Source organism: Bufo bufo, chromosome 11 (assembly GCF_905171765.1).
Source record: "Bufo bufo chromosome 11, aBufBuf1.1, whole genome shotgun sequence".
Taxonomy (NCBI): domain Eukaryota; kingdom Metazoa; phylum Chordata; class Amphibia; order Anura; family Bufonidae; genus Bufo; species Bufo bufo.
In genome coordinates this window covers 27,300,964-27,318,258 of record NC_053399.1, presented here as the reverse complement: position 1 = coordinate 27,318,258, position 17,295 = coordinate 27,300,964, and the positions used below count along the sequence as shown (strand labels likewise).

Sequence of the window (17,295 nt, the reverse complement as noted above, 5' to 3'; positions counted from 1 at the left end):
AGGCTCATTTGCATATAATAAATCATCATTTTTTCTCAGCAATGCGGGCACATATGAACATTGGACCAACACAGATGCCTTCAGCTGCGGAGCGCACATGTAACAGGTCAGCCAGTGTCATAGGGACAAATCTGCTGACAGATGCCCTTTAACAACATGTGAGAGAGAAAACTGGTGCACGTTACACCTGTAATCTGCATGGGTGGCCCGACATTCACCACAATTATGAAGAGGTATGCAGCTCTTAATAACTTTGGCGTATTTCGCACCAGCACAGAAAAGATTAAAAACTGCGTAAAAAATGCTGGTCTTAATAAATCTCCTCCTCTGTTTTTACTCGATGAGTTTTCCCACTACTACATGTGGTAGTATATTGCTAGGATATAGGACAGAGGTAGGAAACTTCCGGCACTCCAGCTGTTGTGAAACTACAACTCCCAGCATGCATACTTACTCTGCTCTTCTCTGAACTCCCATAGAAATGAATAGAGCATGCTGGGAATTGTAGTTTCATAGCAGATTGCTGATCCCTGATATAGGATATGCCATCAACCTGTGATTTGCTAGGGATCTGACCTCCACAGCACATTCATTTGATTGAGGCTCTGTCACAGTTTCCTGCACAGTAATTACCCGGGGGCGCCAATGTGCCGATAAAAGGCAAATGCTCTCAGAAGCAGCGGATGTCCCAAAAATCAGGCCCCCACCCATCATAATGTTATGGCATATCCTAGCAACATGATATGAATACCCATTTAACGTCAGTGATAATTAATTTCATATTACTCACTCAAAAGAGCCCACCTTGATGTGATAACTGGGCTTGGGCATTTTCATTAAAATGTATACAACCTGCCTCATATACAGTTTATAAATGATGCTGAGAAGCAATAGATCAATGCAAAGCCTGTGGATGTGTGACCCATGTTCTCATTTTATATTTTTATGTCATATTATACCTGTATACTCTAGATCTGGTTTACTGAATTTATATAATTCTGGCTGGGTACAGACACCACTAGGGGGAGCTAACTGTATATGGAGTTATTGTGATTCTGGTTGGGTACAGACACCACTAGGGGGAGCTAACTGGATATGGAGTTATTGTAATTCTGTCTGGGTACAGACACCACTAGGGGGAGCTAACTGGATGTGGAGTTATTGTAATTCTGGCTGGGTACAGACACCACTAGGGGGAGCTAAGTGGATGTGGAGTTATTGTAATTCTGGCTGGGTACAGACACCACTACGGGGAGCTAACTGGATGTGGAGTTATTGTAATTCTGGCTGGGTACAGACACCACTAGGGGGAGCTAACTGGATATGGAGTTATTGTAATTCTGGCTGGGTACAGACACCACTAGGGGGAGCTAACTGGATGTGGAGTTATTGTGATTCTGGCTGGGTACAGACACCATTAGGGGGAGCTAACTGGATGTGGAGTTATTGTAATTCTGGCTGGGTACAGACACCACTAGGGGGAGCTAACTGGATATGGAGCTATTGTAATTCTGGCTGGGTACAGACACCACTAGGGGGAGCTAACTGGATGTGGAGTTATTGTAATTCTGGCTGGGTACAGACACCACTAGGGGGAGCTAACTGGATGTGGAGTTATTATATGGAACTGAATGGGAGCTGTATAAATCTGAATTCAATTACTTCCACCTAGTGGCAACTTCAGGAAGCTGCTAAGGGTCACTGCAAACACTGGAACCAGGTCAGGATCCTGCCCTCTTCCATTGCAGGCCCTAAAGCAGTCAAGTGCCGTATGTGAGACACAAAGAAACTTTACTTTACTTTAGTTTTTTTTTGTTTAGTTTTTTTAGTAGATATCAAGTTACAGATACAAAGCAAGAGTGAAAGTGTGACCCAAGTCATGACAATACAGGTCACTTGTGTGGTTCTAGCTACAAAGCAATAGACATGACATGAAAAGTGACCTGATAAAATGCAGAAGAAACAGTCAAACTGATGAATTATCGCTGACAACTACCACTGACATTGCGAGCCGCAACCTTGGGTTATACAGACCCTCCATGTCACTCAGCAAGAAAATAAAGCTGGAGCTACCAGCGCTTTGTGTTCAGTTGCTGTTTTGACTATTGTTCTCTTGTTTTTTTTTTAAGGGGACAAACACTTCTGTCCTATCTCACCCTCTTCAAAAATGTAACTTCCGCAGGATGATCCGCCATTGCTTTTTTACGTTTCTCTGACTCTGCCACCAGTTTGACAATGGTGTCCCGGCTAGCTTTAGACTCCACTTCTTGGCTTGCCAAGGCATCTTCAAGACTTGTTACTCTTGATTTGTGCCGTATGTATTCTTTCATCAGTTTCTCCACCTAAAAAAGAACAAGTTCATGGTCATAATAAAACAAGATTAGGAGGTCCTCCCTGAATCAACAGGCCATCGGTGGTGGTCACTTAAATGGAGGTGAGCTACAGAACCACAGCCACATGTACTGATGTGGTGCCTGGAAAAGACTGCGGGTCCAGTGAGGGCCTGGTGGACCACACCCTTACATTCCTGGTCTACCCTAAATACAGGCTATCAATGCAAAGAAAAACTGTTGCGCTGCCTTCGATAGAATTGTCCCTATATTGCAAATCCATTAAAGACTTGCTGCAATGGGAAAGCACGGCTCCCGGACACGTGTACTTAGTCATAGCTTGTGCAAAGAGGTATCTCCCAAGGAAGAGGACCATCTCATCATTGCCACCACTTGGAAGTAACTCCCTATGAGTCAAAATCTGACCAACAAGCCTTGGGATTTGTAATGGGAACAAAGCCAAGCCAGATACCCACCCATATTCCCTTGTCAAATCCCAAGGCTTGTTGAAAAAGTTGGATCTTGACTCATATAGAGTCACTTCCAAGAGGTGGCGCTGGCAAGATGGACCTCTTCCTTGGGAGATACCTCTTTGCATATTCGGAGCATTGCCAGTAAGTCTCCATACCATGGAGCACTTCCAGCAAGTATCCATACAGGACTGGTCTCCTTAAAGAGGACCTGTCACCACGAAATGTAATTCAATCTGAAAGCCCCATGTTATAGAGCAGGAGAAGCCGCTATATATTTTTTTGGGGAAAAATATTCAATCTGTAATTTATACAGTTATATCTTTGTTTTTTTTCCCACCTCCTGTGAATACCTATAGGTACAGGAGGGAGGCGTTATCAGTGATTGATGGCACTGTCTGTATAAAGGGTATATTAGACCCCCCCCATGCTGCAAGTGATTGTCAGGAGGGAAGCGTTGCCTCCCAGCAATCGCTTACTAGCTAGCCGAGGAGACCGCTGTTACTACATGCAGCAATGTCCTCCACAGCATGGGAAGGAGCAATCGCTATTCCATCGCTCGTCCCCATGCAGGACAGCGGTGTGCCGGCGGCCGATCATGATTACACAGCACGATCTGCCACCTGCAAATCCAGATCATTCAGCATGAGGAAAGATCTGACTTTCCCCAAAGAACGAGTAATAGACTGCCAGATGATAGCTAACGAGCGTTACTACGAATGCTCTTCAGCGACTATTGGGCAGAAAATCTACCCATCTAATATACCCTTAAATGTGCATGAGAGAGAGCTGTCAGTCCCTGATAACGCCTCCTTCCTGCACCGATAGTTTTTCACAGGAAGTAGAGAAAGCAGAGATACAAATGTATTAATTATAGTTTTTACTGAATCTTTTCCCACAAAAATATATATCATTTTGCTCGGCTTCTCTTGCTCTATAACCTGGTGCTTTCGGATTGCATTTTGTGCTGACAGGTCTTCTTCAAGGAGATTCAGCACCCTGCCTTAGTCACAGTATGCTTAGGCCATAGGCCGTTAATGTGTGATCCCCCTCTAAAAAAAATAAAAACAGTAATAACAATGTTACTAGTCTTTCCTGATGCAATTACTAACTAATAAGTTACAATTAAAGGAAAACTCAGCTTTTCAATGTTTACGATATAACTATGGTTGTACTTACAACTTTTATATGTGGAACCTCCTCCTCCTGCATCTCCAAAAGTGCTGAATTCTGTCAGATTAGAAGCGCGCCCCTGACAGTCGCACACTGCGCTCGCTTGCGCTGTTCTTAGAGGAGCAGAGAACAGCACAGGTGCAGTTGGACATCACAGATTTTCAGGCATCGACGAGCTTGATGTAAAGCTCCTCCGTGTCACACCCAGTCATGGACAGGAGCGGCTATTTGGCGGAGCGGGGTATAGGGGGCGAGAGTTCACATAATAAGAAAAAGTGGCTGATCTGTTGAAGGACACATATTCTTAAGGGCTCATGCACATGACCACGTAGTATTTTGAGGTCCACAAATTGCGGATCTGCAAAACACAGATACCAGCCATGTGCGTTCCGCAATTTGCGAAATGGAACGGGCCGCCCATAATAGACATGCTCTATTTTTACCCTTTATCACCCATCTGCTCCCTCGATGTCCCAGCACCACCCGCCTGGTGCCGCCTGCTGGCCTCGTTTCTGGGACTGCATCAATGATGTTTCTGACTACTCCACGTGATTGGTCCATCCAGTTTCTGGCCTGGCCTGCACCGCTGCTCCGGTCCTTGATGCTGCGCACCCTGCTGAGCCTGCAGTGATTCTGTGCCATTGACATGACTGCCACAGCCAATCACTGCCCTCAGCAGCCACATGACGACCACCACAACCGTAGCGCTGCGCAGGGCTGACAGGACATTTAAATGGTACGTTTTGGGCTTTTTTTTTTTCTACCTTCCCCCTTCCTTTTAACTGTATCACAGTGTAAGAGGCTTACCTTTCTCACCAAAGCATCCAGGGGATCCTCATGTTCCTCAAAGTCTATATTCAGACAGGAGGACAACCGCTCAACACACTCCTGTAGTCTATTCCCCAGACCAGTGCTTTTCTGTTCAGCTTTTTCTCTTTCAATCAGATGTAATCTGCATTTTAATATAAAATATTAATATATTTTATTACTATCCATAAGAGCAGGGGTGCACCGACTAAGAGGCGAGGTGAGCCGATTGCCTCAGGCAGCACCAGGTAGGGACAAGTAGGGGGCAACAGAAAGGCCTTGGGCAATGAGTGCTTTCATTGTGGAAGCGTTCATCACTGCATATTCAACTGTATTGCTATATTAACCAGTATGTTTTGTAGTACTCTATGTAATGTTTTCCAAGTATGCCTCTAACAGTAAAGCTGGAGGAAAGGGGTTAGGTGTCATTTCCGTTTTCGCCTCAGGCAGCAGAAAGGCTAGGTGCACCCCCGCATAAGAAAAGTCCTGAAATTCTCCAGTTTTTACATTAGGCACTGGAGCACACAATAGCCTGGCATTTCCTGTCTTCTGTAGCAGCGTCATTGTAGCTGCCATAAAGTTCAAAAAACCTGCCGCACGCTCTATACAGAAACACAATGGCCCTGATTTATCAAGGCTGGCGCGTGTTCCGCTGACCTTGACAGAGTCTGCGCTGCTGGAGGAGGCATGCAATTTATAACCATACCTGCCTCCTCCGGCTCTGAATGAAACCGGTCATTAATTACGTCAGTTTGTGGCATAAATAATGATGAATTAGCCCTTGCAGCGCCCTCACTCCACCCTCCCCACGCCATCTTTTTATAGACTTGGCAAAGGTGGCGTGAAATGCAGACTGCGACCGGAAAAGTTGAAAATCTGGTGGAGTTCAGACTATTCTATGCCAAAAAGAGGCAAAAGAGGAATGATAAATATGGCTGCATACAAGGATATTTTTATATGTACAATAATTGATAAATGACCGTATTTTGCATTGCGTGTGTTATCCGTTTTACAAATGAACTGGACGCCGACCCAATGGGGGTAATCACACAACCGTTTTTATCACAGATCCATGTGTCCGATCTGAGAATCTATCGCAGGTCCTATTCTGGCCCATTTTTGCGGACGATGATAACCCTTTCTATCTAATGGGAGTGAGAGAAAAAAACGTAATGCTCACGGAAGCGATCCGTTTTTGAAAGATTCTTTCATTGTCAGCCATGTGCATGGGGCATTACAGTCCTATCAAATAAGGGGGCTTTACCACTTACCTTAATCGGTTCTCCAGTTCTTTAATCCGCTCAGTTAACTCTTTGTTCTCTCTGCGGAGAGAGTGCTTCTCAGCGCTTATTTCAGCTTTTTCACTAGCCGTATGGTCAAACTCCTTGATATGTTCTTTTAGGCTCTGCACATGGGACGACTGGCGGGCACACCTCTCTTTGTATTTTTCTAGCTCCTCTTTCATTTCTTGCAAGTAGACATCTTTAGCTGCCAGTCGTTTCTTTAGGTCGGAAACCTGAAAAGTAAAAGGAATGAAACACATGATCGATGGGTTGCTATGCAAGATGAAAATGTAAAAAAGAATGCTCGATGATCTGTCTTTTTTGAGACTTTTGCAAAAGTACAACTCCCAGCATGACCGAACAGCTGAGTGTTGTGTAGTTCTGCAAGAGCTGAAGGTTGGAGTCCACTTTTAAAAAGGGACACTTTATGCAAACGTTTTACACTGTTATGCCTAGAGCGAGGCCGGAGAGGCAGTGTATGATGCAGGGAGTCATCCTTTTCTAAACCCAGGGTAGGTCCACCCATGAAAATCCACCGCGGCTCCGCAGCAAAATTAGCATGCAAATTTTGACATGGATTTTGCCATAATTGCCGGGATTGCCCCTAATTTTCAGAGACAGCCCCTGCAAATTCCAGCTGTTCCGGGTCAAAAATGGTCAGTGTTTATATAAAGCCCCACCCATAAATGTGGGTGTTTCTTGGGGCATGGCCTGGTTATCCAAACTAAATAAACTAACGTTTAGGAGGCAGAAAATGCTCAACCCCAAGTGCAGGTGTGCGTCTATACCCGGGGGAGCAAATCCTGCACATGTGGTCCGTTGCTAATGGCGATCCCCAGCAAAAAATGCATACAATGGAGGATGCCCGCGGGCACTGGTATGTCCTTCATATAAGGATATATTGGCTAAAGTCTCCTTTTAACATCAGTGTGAGGGTTTAGTCAGATTTTGTTGATTGCATCCACCACAGTAGTGCACGTATTCTTGTAAATGTTTATTTCATATAGTCAATTACATCCACACACTTTATTATCTGGTGTAGGATGTCTTTGTGGCACTTGTGGTCCGCTGCGGGCATCCTCCATTGTATGCATTTTTTGCTGGGGATCGCCATTAGTGACGGACCACATGTGCAGGATTTTCTCCCCTGGGTATAGATGCACAACTGCACATAGGGTTGAGCATTTCCTGCCTCCTAAGACCACGTTAGTTTATATATGTATGCCTGGAGGTGTATAAACTCCAAATTTGAATGTGCCTTGATTTTCATCCAATGGGAACATTTAGGTGCACCTGTGAGGCCTGCATCATATTAGTCAGCCTTGGGTGGGACTCACAGCCTCCTCCCTCCTCCCATTTTATGTGTGGTTTCACACTGGAGGCAACTGGGAGCTGTTTGCTGTGAGTCGGACCTTACGCTTCTGAAATGCGCCCACTGGCTCCTGGTATTGCCCATACGGCACAGGTAGGTTAGCGTTAGGTCCCGTGTCTCTTGAGATACCTTGACGTGGTACGCGGACCCTGGTATGTCCTTCATATATATTGGCTAAAGTCTAATTTTAACATCAGTGTAAGGGTTTAGTCAGATTTTGTTGATTGCATCCACCACAGTAGTGCACCTATTCTTGTAAATGTTTATTTCACGTGGCCTAGTTATCCCAAATTTGCAAACAGCAAATATGGATTTTGCTGCAGATTTGTCATGGATTTACCCTATGCACTGCATAGATATCTATTTTGTTGCTAATGCAAACCTTTGCTGATTTCCTGCCCGATACCAGGGTAAATTTAAAGCATATATGCCTGTGTGAATACACCCTTATTCAGGCTAACGCCTAACATATTGTGTTAGTTCTGCCTAAAGCAGGGATGCTCAACCTGCGGCTCTCCAGCTGTTGCAAAACTACAACTCCCAGCATGCCCTAATAGCTGTAGGCTGTCCAGGCCCGTTTTGTTTTACTTGGTGCAGCCAAACCATAAGGATTATGCTTCTTTTTATTAAAACAAAACCACATTTTGGCTTAAAAACTTACTTTCTAAAACAAAAATGCATTGAAAAATATAATTAATCATCATTATTACACTTTCCATTCCCTGCTGTGTAAAACTGCCAAGGGCTACAACTATTTTCCAGGGAGATTTTCGCTGGACTCGGAGCACAGAAAGCTCTGCAGAAAAGGATCACTTCACCTGCCTATCAGGAATAATGGCTGAATACTTAATACTTCGCTCTAACGCCTAATGACGGACACCACCGAGGATACAGGACTTATATCGGGCCAAAAAACAATGAAATAATAGTTAAACTCCAAAAGGAGAAAATGTTTCAGATTCTACGTTTTACAATATCTTAAACAGATGAGTATCCTAAAGCTACTAACCCTTAGAGGGGGGTTGTCCCATAAAAAATATTCTTATTTTTTCAAACCATCTTATCTGAATACTTTTGTAATTACCTGCAGTTAGTGTTATAGTTATTCAATAAAATGTATCTGCATAGCGCCACCTGCTGTTTGCTCTTTTCCTTATTTCTCTGTCCACCTTGCTGAGGTGGTCGCACATGCTTACTTCCATCCTATAACTGCCACCAGCTGTATCTTCTGTTAGAAGCTGTGACAGTTACAGGGAAAGAGCTGTGGCAGAAAGGACACGCCCCCTGAGGAAGGATACGCTTCTTAAACTGTGACCGGGCAACAGAAAAGACATACCACTTCAGCTAAAAAAATGTAGCAGAGAAAATGGAGAAATGAATGGGGAGATCTCTGGATCCATGTGAGGTACAGGGCTGGTTCTAGATTTGTTAGATAGAGGTTGTCATGCACTGTGTGATGTCATTGTTTTACATTATTCATAGGATAACCCCTTTAATGTAAATGAAACAGGGCTCCCACCTACCATATGCCTTTACAACACTGCAAACTTATAAGCATTATTGTTGTTAAATTTGGAGCGTTTAAAGGGGTATTCCTATCTTAGACAATGGGGGCATATCGCTAGAATATGCCCCCATTGTCTGATAGGTACGGGTCCCACACCTATAACGAGAACGGAGCGGGGAGCGCTGTGGCTGGAGGACCCGAGATTTCCCGGGGTCTGTCCACCACCAAGCGCTAATCCCCGCCTCTTCCATAGAAGTGAATGGGAGCGTGGCACGCATGCGCGGCCCATGCTCCAATTCATTTCTATGGGGCAGACGGCAATAGCTATTTTCGGCGGCCCCATAGAAATGAATGGAGGGCGGCTGCGCATGCGCAGTGCGCTCTCCTTCCCTTTCTGGGCTCCGTTCTCGATATAGGATAGAATAGGGCTAGGATATGCCCTCATTGTCTTATAGGTGCGGGTCACATCCTAGCGATATGCCCCTATTGTCTAAGATGACAAAACCCCTTTAAGCCCTGCCGATAGGAATGCCCCAAACCTGTCAGGAATGCCCACCTTACACAAGCACCAATTTTTGGCCTTAGACAGTCCAAATTTGCTGGCTTGTCTATGAAAATTAGGGACAAGCCGAGCAAATTTGAGACTTTTGGCAACTGTAATACTGATGCCTTCTCATGTGGCAGAGGGACAGGCAGGAAAATGGCAATGGCATCCCCCTAGGGCAGCATGTGGAGCTATAGTTGTTATAGGCAGCGAGTGTGCCAACCAACTATTTTGACTTTGGGCTAGACGTAAGGACGTTATCCTGGCATCCCCTGGTTTTCACCTTTTAACCACTATCCAGGGATCTGGAGTTCACTTGGAATAGTCCTGGTGTGATTGGCAGCTGACCCACGAGGGTCAGGCATTACTCATAGTCAGAAACAGACCCAGGTCAGGGAAGACAGAGTACATGAAAATCCGTAAAACTAGTCCAAGGTCAAGGCAGGCAGCAAAAGGTCAATACAGTAAACAGGGACAAGTCAGAGGCTGGTACATGGGCAGACAAAAAGAAAAGCATACCTTCACTAGTAAACTAGAAAACCTAAACCTCAGGCATCCTCCCATAGGGGAAGGTGCCTTAGATACCTTAAAGTGACCAGCCAAAAGCGCGCAGGAGCCCTAGAGACAAACCAGGAGGCCTTCACAGAGAAGTGCAGGCTGTGGTCTGCAGAATCCACGTGAGATGCCGGCAGACCTGCTGCTAGTGGGTAGCGGGAGGGTAAGCAGGCCACCAGGACAGGAGAACCAAGGTGAGTCAATAGCACCCTTGTATTCCTGGAGGAAGGGGACAGCAGCTGGCACGGGCCACCATTTCAACAATATCGCAGCTATATTCTGATTTGTTTGCAATAAGCTGCTGAGCTCCACCTAGTGGTGGCAGTTGAGAACCAGAATTATGAGATCTATAAAAAAGATCTACTACAACCACAACCACTACAAAGATGTATTAAGAAATGAATACGGGGCCCAAAAGGCTTTTAAAGGTGAAGATTTCTAGCTGTACCCCCGTGGATACATTGCAGCTTCTATTTTATGGTCATCTTCAAATCTGATGCATTTGAAATTATAATTTGCAGGGGGTTTTCCCAAAGTGTGGCAGCTATTCAATTCTTTCCCCATTAGATTTTAGTTTGAAGGGATATTACAGGTTTCATAAGGGAAGGACGGCTGACACACTGAATTCACTTGACATGGCAGAAGTATCCCACTTTAGTGACTAGGAAAAGGTCAAGTACATTTTTCATATTGCTGAAAATTGCACCTTATTATAGGCAGTAATACACACCATCTCACTGCATTAGATAGAATACAAGGCTTGGCCACCGCCATGTACGTGAGACCTAAGCACAGTGCGCAAAAGTGCAATAGTACTCTATCCATAATACCGCTATTAAAGGTCTCATGAAGACAAACTCTGTCCATATGCCTAATTACATAGTTTAGGCTACTTTCACACTAGCGGCAGGACAGATCCGACAGGCTGTTCATCCTGTCGGATCCGTCCTGCCGCTATTTCGCCGTGCCGCCGGACTGCCGCTCCGTCCCCATTGACTAAAAGTACTGCATGTCCGACTTTTTAGTCCGGCGGCCTCTCATCGTGCTTTGCCGTGCTGCGCCAGAGCTCCGCCCCCATCCCCATTATAGTCAATAGGGACGGAGCGGCAGTCCGGCGGCACGGCGAAATAGCGCCAGGACGGATCCGACAGGGTGAACACACTAGCATTTCACACTAGCATTTTTCTTTTCCGGCATAGAGTTCCGTCACAGGGGCTCTATACCGGAAAAGAACTGATCAGGCATATCCCCATGCATTCTGAATGGAGAGTAATCCGTTCAGGATGTCTTCAGTTCAGTCATTTTGACTGATCAGGCAAAAGATAAAACCGTAGCATGTTACAGTTTTATCTCCGGCGAAAAAAACTGAAGACTTGCCTGAATGCCGGATCCGGCATTTTTCCCCATGGGAATGTATTAGTGCCAGATCCGGCATTCAAAATACGGGAATGCCGGATCCGTCCTTCTGGTCTGCGCATGCGCAGACTGGTAAAAATGTTAAAAAAAGATACAAGACGGATCCGTCTGTCCGCATGACAAGCGGAGAGACGGATCCGTTCTTGCAATGCATTTGTGAGAAGGATCCCCATCCGGATGCGTCTCACAAATGCTTTCAGTCACATCAAGATCGGCGGATCCGGCAACGGAACTGCCTGCCGGATCACACGGCCGCAAGTGTGAAAGTAGCCTAATATGGTTGAAAAAATACATAAGTCCATCAAGTTCAACAAAGGGATAGGTGGGGACACGAATCCCAGAAGGAAGTGAGACTCAGATTTCTACATATTTTAATGTCATTTACTTTTAAGAATTCCTCTAAACCCTTTTAGAAACTGTCCACTGTTCCTGCTGTGACCACGTCCTGAGGAAATCTATTCCACAGATTCACAGTTCTTACAGTAAAGAAGCTTTGACGCTTCCAGAGACTGAACTTTTTCTTCTCCAGTCGGAGGCAGCTCTGCCTTGTCTTTTGAGGGCATTTGACATGGAACAGTTTTTCCACCGTATTTTTTGTAGGGCCCGTTTATATATTTGTATAGGTTAATCATGCCCCCCCTCTTAGATGTCTCTTCTGAAGACTAAAAACATTTAATTATTTAAATCTTTCTTCATAACTGTCCATATGACTAATTAGGGTACACCGATGTCAAGAAGGTGGTCTCCAGCTCCAAATCTGCCAGACTTGAGTGGTCATTGGCCATTACATGAACCGCTATTGCCTGCCATGTAATACTACATTTCCCCTGTAGTGGTCGCTGCAGGGGAAGTGCCTGGCTAGCCATAGCTTCCCCAGCAAAATCAGCCGATCGCCAGTGCAGCTGCCATGTGACAGGGGCTGTGTGTGGTATGGCCTTTAAGTGTATTTCTAAGGGGGTGACATTAAGATCTATGTGTGTAAGAAGTATTAGAGACCATAATTAGAGGGGCAAAGGTTTAAAAGTAATATCAGGAAGTATTACTTTACTGAGAGAGTAGTGGATACATGGAATAGCCTTCCTGCAGAAGTGGTAGCTGCAAATACAGTGAAGGGGTTTAAGCATGCATGGGATAGGCATAAGGCCATCCTTCATATAAGATAGGGCCGGGGGCTATCCATAGTATTCAGTATATTGGGCAGACTAGATGGGCCAAATGGTTCTTATCTGCCGACACATTCTATGTTTCTATGTTTCTATGTGGTAACATATAAATTCAGTATTAATTTCATATCTCGGTCAATCATTTTGCGCCGATTCATTTTATAATACAACCCCACTTCCAAAAAAGTTGGGACACTGTGTAAAATGTAATTAAAAACAGAAGGCAATCATTTGCAAATCTCATAGACTCATATTTTATTCACAGTAGATCATAGAACACATATCAGGTGTTGAAGGTGACACATTTTACCATTTCATGAAAAAACTAACTCACTTAGAGCTTGATGGCAGCAACGCATCTCAAAAAAAGATTCTGATGGGCAACAAAAGGCTAAAAAAGTAAGTGATACTAAGTCACGTGACTGGGTATAAAAGGAGTGCGTAGGAGAGGCAGAGTCTCTCAGAAGCAAAGATGACAGAAGTTCACCAATCTTCCAAAAACTGCATCTAAAAACTGCAGAAAATTTTCTGAAAAATGCTCCTCAGCATAAAATTGTGGAAACTGTCACGACCGTGAGTGATCCAGACAGGTCTGGGAGGAGAAGGTCGCAGCGACTTGCTACTCGCGATGGCTTGTGAGTTTGCTCCGTGGTTCAGGGTATGTCATCCGGGTTTTGCCTTGTGAACCTTTTTGTCCTGACTGGGAGTTTGTAGGCATCCTTCTCAGGTGAGTCCTGTCTGCCACTCCCAGCTACTATATTAGTTTCAGTTTCACTTGCAGTCATTGCCAGATATAGTCCTTACTTCCAGTGCTATTCTGACCTTTGAAGGAGATCGTTTGGCGGTATTGCTGTGGAGCTCTTGTCCAGCGTGGACTGTCGTGATTGGGATCGCCTTCTCTGCTCGTGACTGGATAAGTCTATCTCTGCTGTTTGATTGTTTGTTTGTTGCTGTCTTCCCCTGTTGTTCTCCTAGACGCGAGTGATGGTGACTAGCGCTCCCATCGGCCGTTCCCCAGTCTAGTCTTGTTAGGGTGACTGAGGGTTTAGGCATCCTGCTCGCCGCACGGGTTCACACCCCGTCTAGGGTATCAGGGCAGACAGGTGCCAGCTTAGGGTTAGTCAGGGGTGGCCATTCTATTTCCCATCCGTAGATAATGGTCCCCCTTCCCCTCCGTCTGGTGCGACACGACTGGGATAGCGGTCGTGACAGAAACCTTGTATATTCCACCATCTACAGTATACAACATCACCAAAAGATTCAGAGAATCTGGAGAAATCTTCACAAGGGGCAAGGCCTGTCAATATAGGAGGCTCACGATCTAAAGGCCCTCAGGCAGGAAATCTCAGGCAGGAGCGGCATCTCATTCTTGTGATTGTTGGGGGTCCCAGTGGTCAGACCCCAAATGGATTACTTATGCCCTATCCATTGGGTAAGGGATAACTCTTAAGATGGGCGAGATGACTATGCAGGAACCTGGACCTGTCAAACAATGAGGGATGAGCTAGCAAGGGTGCACAGTGGCTTCATCCAGCCCTCGGTGCACTTAACTGCTCATTTGCATATGGATTAAAAGTACTTTTTCTCCAGATATGGGGCTCATGCACACAAACGTGTGCGCCCGTTTCGTGCATTGGGGACTGCAAATTGTGGCTGGCGCAGACGGATGCAGACCCATTCAACTTGAATGGATCCATGATCCATCTGCACCGCAAAAAGTAGAATTCAAGTTAATGGGTCCGAATCCGTGATGTGGTGCACAAATGGGTGGTGCCCGCATATTGCAGTATATATGTATAGGAAACAGACGGATCGGCTGCGGGGCCTGGTCTGTGCGAGCGATCTTGACTAGCCGGAGGCGTAGGGGTTGCACAGAAGGAGGGTGTTGCAAACAAGTTGTTCAAAAATTTGCTGTAGGTCCCAGTCATTTCTAGGTACACCACTGCCAACAATGTGTGCATGAGCCCTTAAGCAAATGTATCATTAAAAGGTATCATTACATTCAGCTGAGCTAACCCTGCAAGGCATTGTGTCTGGTTTATCCTGGTGACAGATCCCTTTAATTTTGTGTCTGTGGAGGAGATTTGGAGCTCTGCATCAGAAAAACTGAGCTCTGACTGTTATAATGATATATTACAAAATAATAATTATTTTATTGTTTATTTATAACATTTTGACCTATTTAGATTAAAAAAAAACAACAAAAAAAACATTGAGGATTGCACATTACAGTTCCATGAAAGGGTATAGAACTGACATAACCTGAAATCTACATAGAAACATAGAATGTGTCGGCAGATAAGAACCATTTGGCCCATCTAGTCTGCCCAATATACTGAATACTATGGATAGCCCCCGGCCCTATCTTATATGAAGGATGGCCTTATGCCTATCCCATGCATGCGTAAACTCCTTCACTGTATTTGCAGCTACCACTTCTGCAGGAAGGCTATTCCATGCATCCACTACTCTCTCAGTAAAGTAATACTTCCTGATATTACTTTTAAACCTTTGCCCCTCTAATTTAAAACTATGTCCTCTTGTAGCAGTTTTTCTTCTTTTAAATATTCTTTCCTCTTTTACCTTGTTGATTCCCTTTATGTATTTAGCAGTTTCTATCATATCCCCTCTGTCTCGTCTTTCTTCCAAGCTATACATATTAAGGTCCTTTAATCTTTCCTGGTAAGTTTTATCCTGCAATCCATGTACCAGTTTAGTAGCTCTTCTCTGAACTCTCTCCAAAGTATCAATATCCTTCTGGAGATATGGTCTCCAGTACTGAGCACAATACTCCAGATGAGGTCTCACTAGTCTCTGTAGAGCGGCATGAGCACCTCCCTCTGTCTACTGGTAATGCCTCTCCCTATACACCCAAGCTGAGCGCTTTTAGTGATCTGCGGGGGGCTCACATAACTGAACCTGCCTTACCTCCGCTTGTAAACCGGTATTCTTCACCAGCAGAGCAGCGTGCTCGCTCTGTGCAGACTCGCCGGCGATTTTGTAGGCAAGCAGCTGGTCTCTGAGCCCAGAGTTGTATGGAGCCTGAAAATGGAGCATATACTGAATATAGAACATCATATTATACATCTGAAGCTGCCACGGTTTTCGTGACATTGGTATTGTTTGGGTTGGAGGACTACAGACTACACCAACTGTATAAGAGCAATATCTGCCCCTTAGTGCAGCCATTTACCACCTAATGATATCAACTTATGCCAGGGCACAAACAGCGGCCATAGACAATAACAGGGAAAGTTCTGCTTGGTGTTTTTCTCTGCTGAGCTGGAACATATAAAAAGAAAAATTATGATCATGCTAAATTTAATTTGCACTTGCATGATTAAATGGGTAGAAAATGTTCTTTTTTTTTAATTATGTTACAACCCACCATACCTAGCTATTGGACAGAGTGGTTGAAGTTTAACCTCGAGCTGCTAAAAGCTCAGTATTTCTTTAGTGATTGCTGCAGATATGTAATGGTTTATGTATTACAAGAGCTCCCTCTAGTGACTACATCTGCAAAATGCACACACAAAAAATAAAATAAAATTTATGATGAACTTGACTCCAAAACAAATCCTAAACTTTTTTTTTTTTAAATTCTCAATAGTGAGGTAGAATGCATAAATGCACCTGCAATATTGCTATTTCCAATTCGTATTGTGTTTGTAAAGTAAATCGCACCCTCACACTCACTAGTCTTTTATGCAAAATGGAACACAATGGACGGGCAGACATGCCGATATTTGCTGTAGACACCAGGACTCAAGCTTTTCCTAGAATTTCTTAGGAAATGGTCATTTAAAGGGGAATTTGCATCTAGACCTTTATGTCAAATCCACAGGTAATGACATAAATGTCCTACAGGTGCAGGTCCCACCTCTGTGACCCACTCCTATCTCAAAAATAGGCTCCCCTCACCTTGATGCAGACCACTGGGAATGCAGAGGTGTCCCTGTCTTTCTCAGCGTTCTCCATTCATTGCTACGGGACTTCCAAAAACAGCCGAACATGCTTGGTCCAGATGGGGCAACCCCTTTAATATGTTTTTAAGGGCTTGTTCACATCGGTGTTAATTAACTCTGCTATAGGAGCAGAATAACGAAAATAAAGGATGTGCTGGATACAGCACATAAGGGCTCATTCAAACAGTTCAGCATGTCCGCAAGAAAAATTTGCGGACCCATAGACTTCAATGGGGCCACATCCTGATTTTCACTTATTTGTTTTGTGGAGCTGTGGAATGGAAGAAAAAGGCCCCATAGAAGTGAATGGGTCCACGTCTAATCCACAAACTTGCAGATCAGATGTGGAAAGCAACATACGGGCGTCTGAATGAGCCCTTACTGAGACGAACATCGCTGGATGGAAGCCATTGATGATCGTGTGGTCCGTCAGGTGTCCATTCAGAAGACGGTCATTTTACCAGACAATATGGTGCATTGTGCTGCTCTATCTTTCCCATGTATTTTTGACAAAATCTGTGGCTAAGGCCCCTAACGGAGCCTCCAATACAGATGTGGACACAGCCTTAGCCCTTTTGCACACGCCTGTTGTGCGCCTGTATACGGCGGGTCCACAATACAGGGGCACCGGCCCGTGGGCACTCCGCATCACGGAGATGCAGAAAGGAAGCACGGATCGGAACCCCACGGACGCACTACGGAGAGCTTCC

At 44.8% G+C, this 17,295-nt stretch overlaps 1 protein-coding gene across 2 annotated transcripts in view; it reads right to left on the bottom strand.

The window, feature by feature from the left end:
- LOC120982525 (coiled-coil domain-containing protein 170-like) overlaps nucleotides 1-17,295 on the bottom strand; it is a 56,074-nt gene that overhangs the window by 11,434 nt on the left and 27,345 nt on the right. The window contains exons 6-9 of one of the 2 annotated variants that reach the window (XM_040412748.1): nucleotides 15,549-15,662; nucleotides 6,052-6,296; nucleotides 4,781-4,925; nucleotides 2,157-2,342 (exon numbers count right to left, since the gene is read on the bottom strand). In XM_040412748.1, coding sequence (XP_040268682.1) covers nucleotides 2,157-2,342; nucleotides 4,781-4,925; nucleotides 6,052-6,296; nucleotides 15,549-15,662 — 690 coding nt within the window. The remainder of the gene's footprint in view (nucleotides 1-2,156; nucleotides 2,343-4,780; nucleotides 4,926-6,051; nucleotides 6,297-15,548; nucleotides 15,663-17,295) is intronic. The other variant, XM_040412749.1, reaches the window with a different exon arrangement.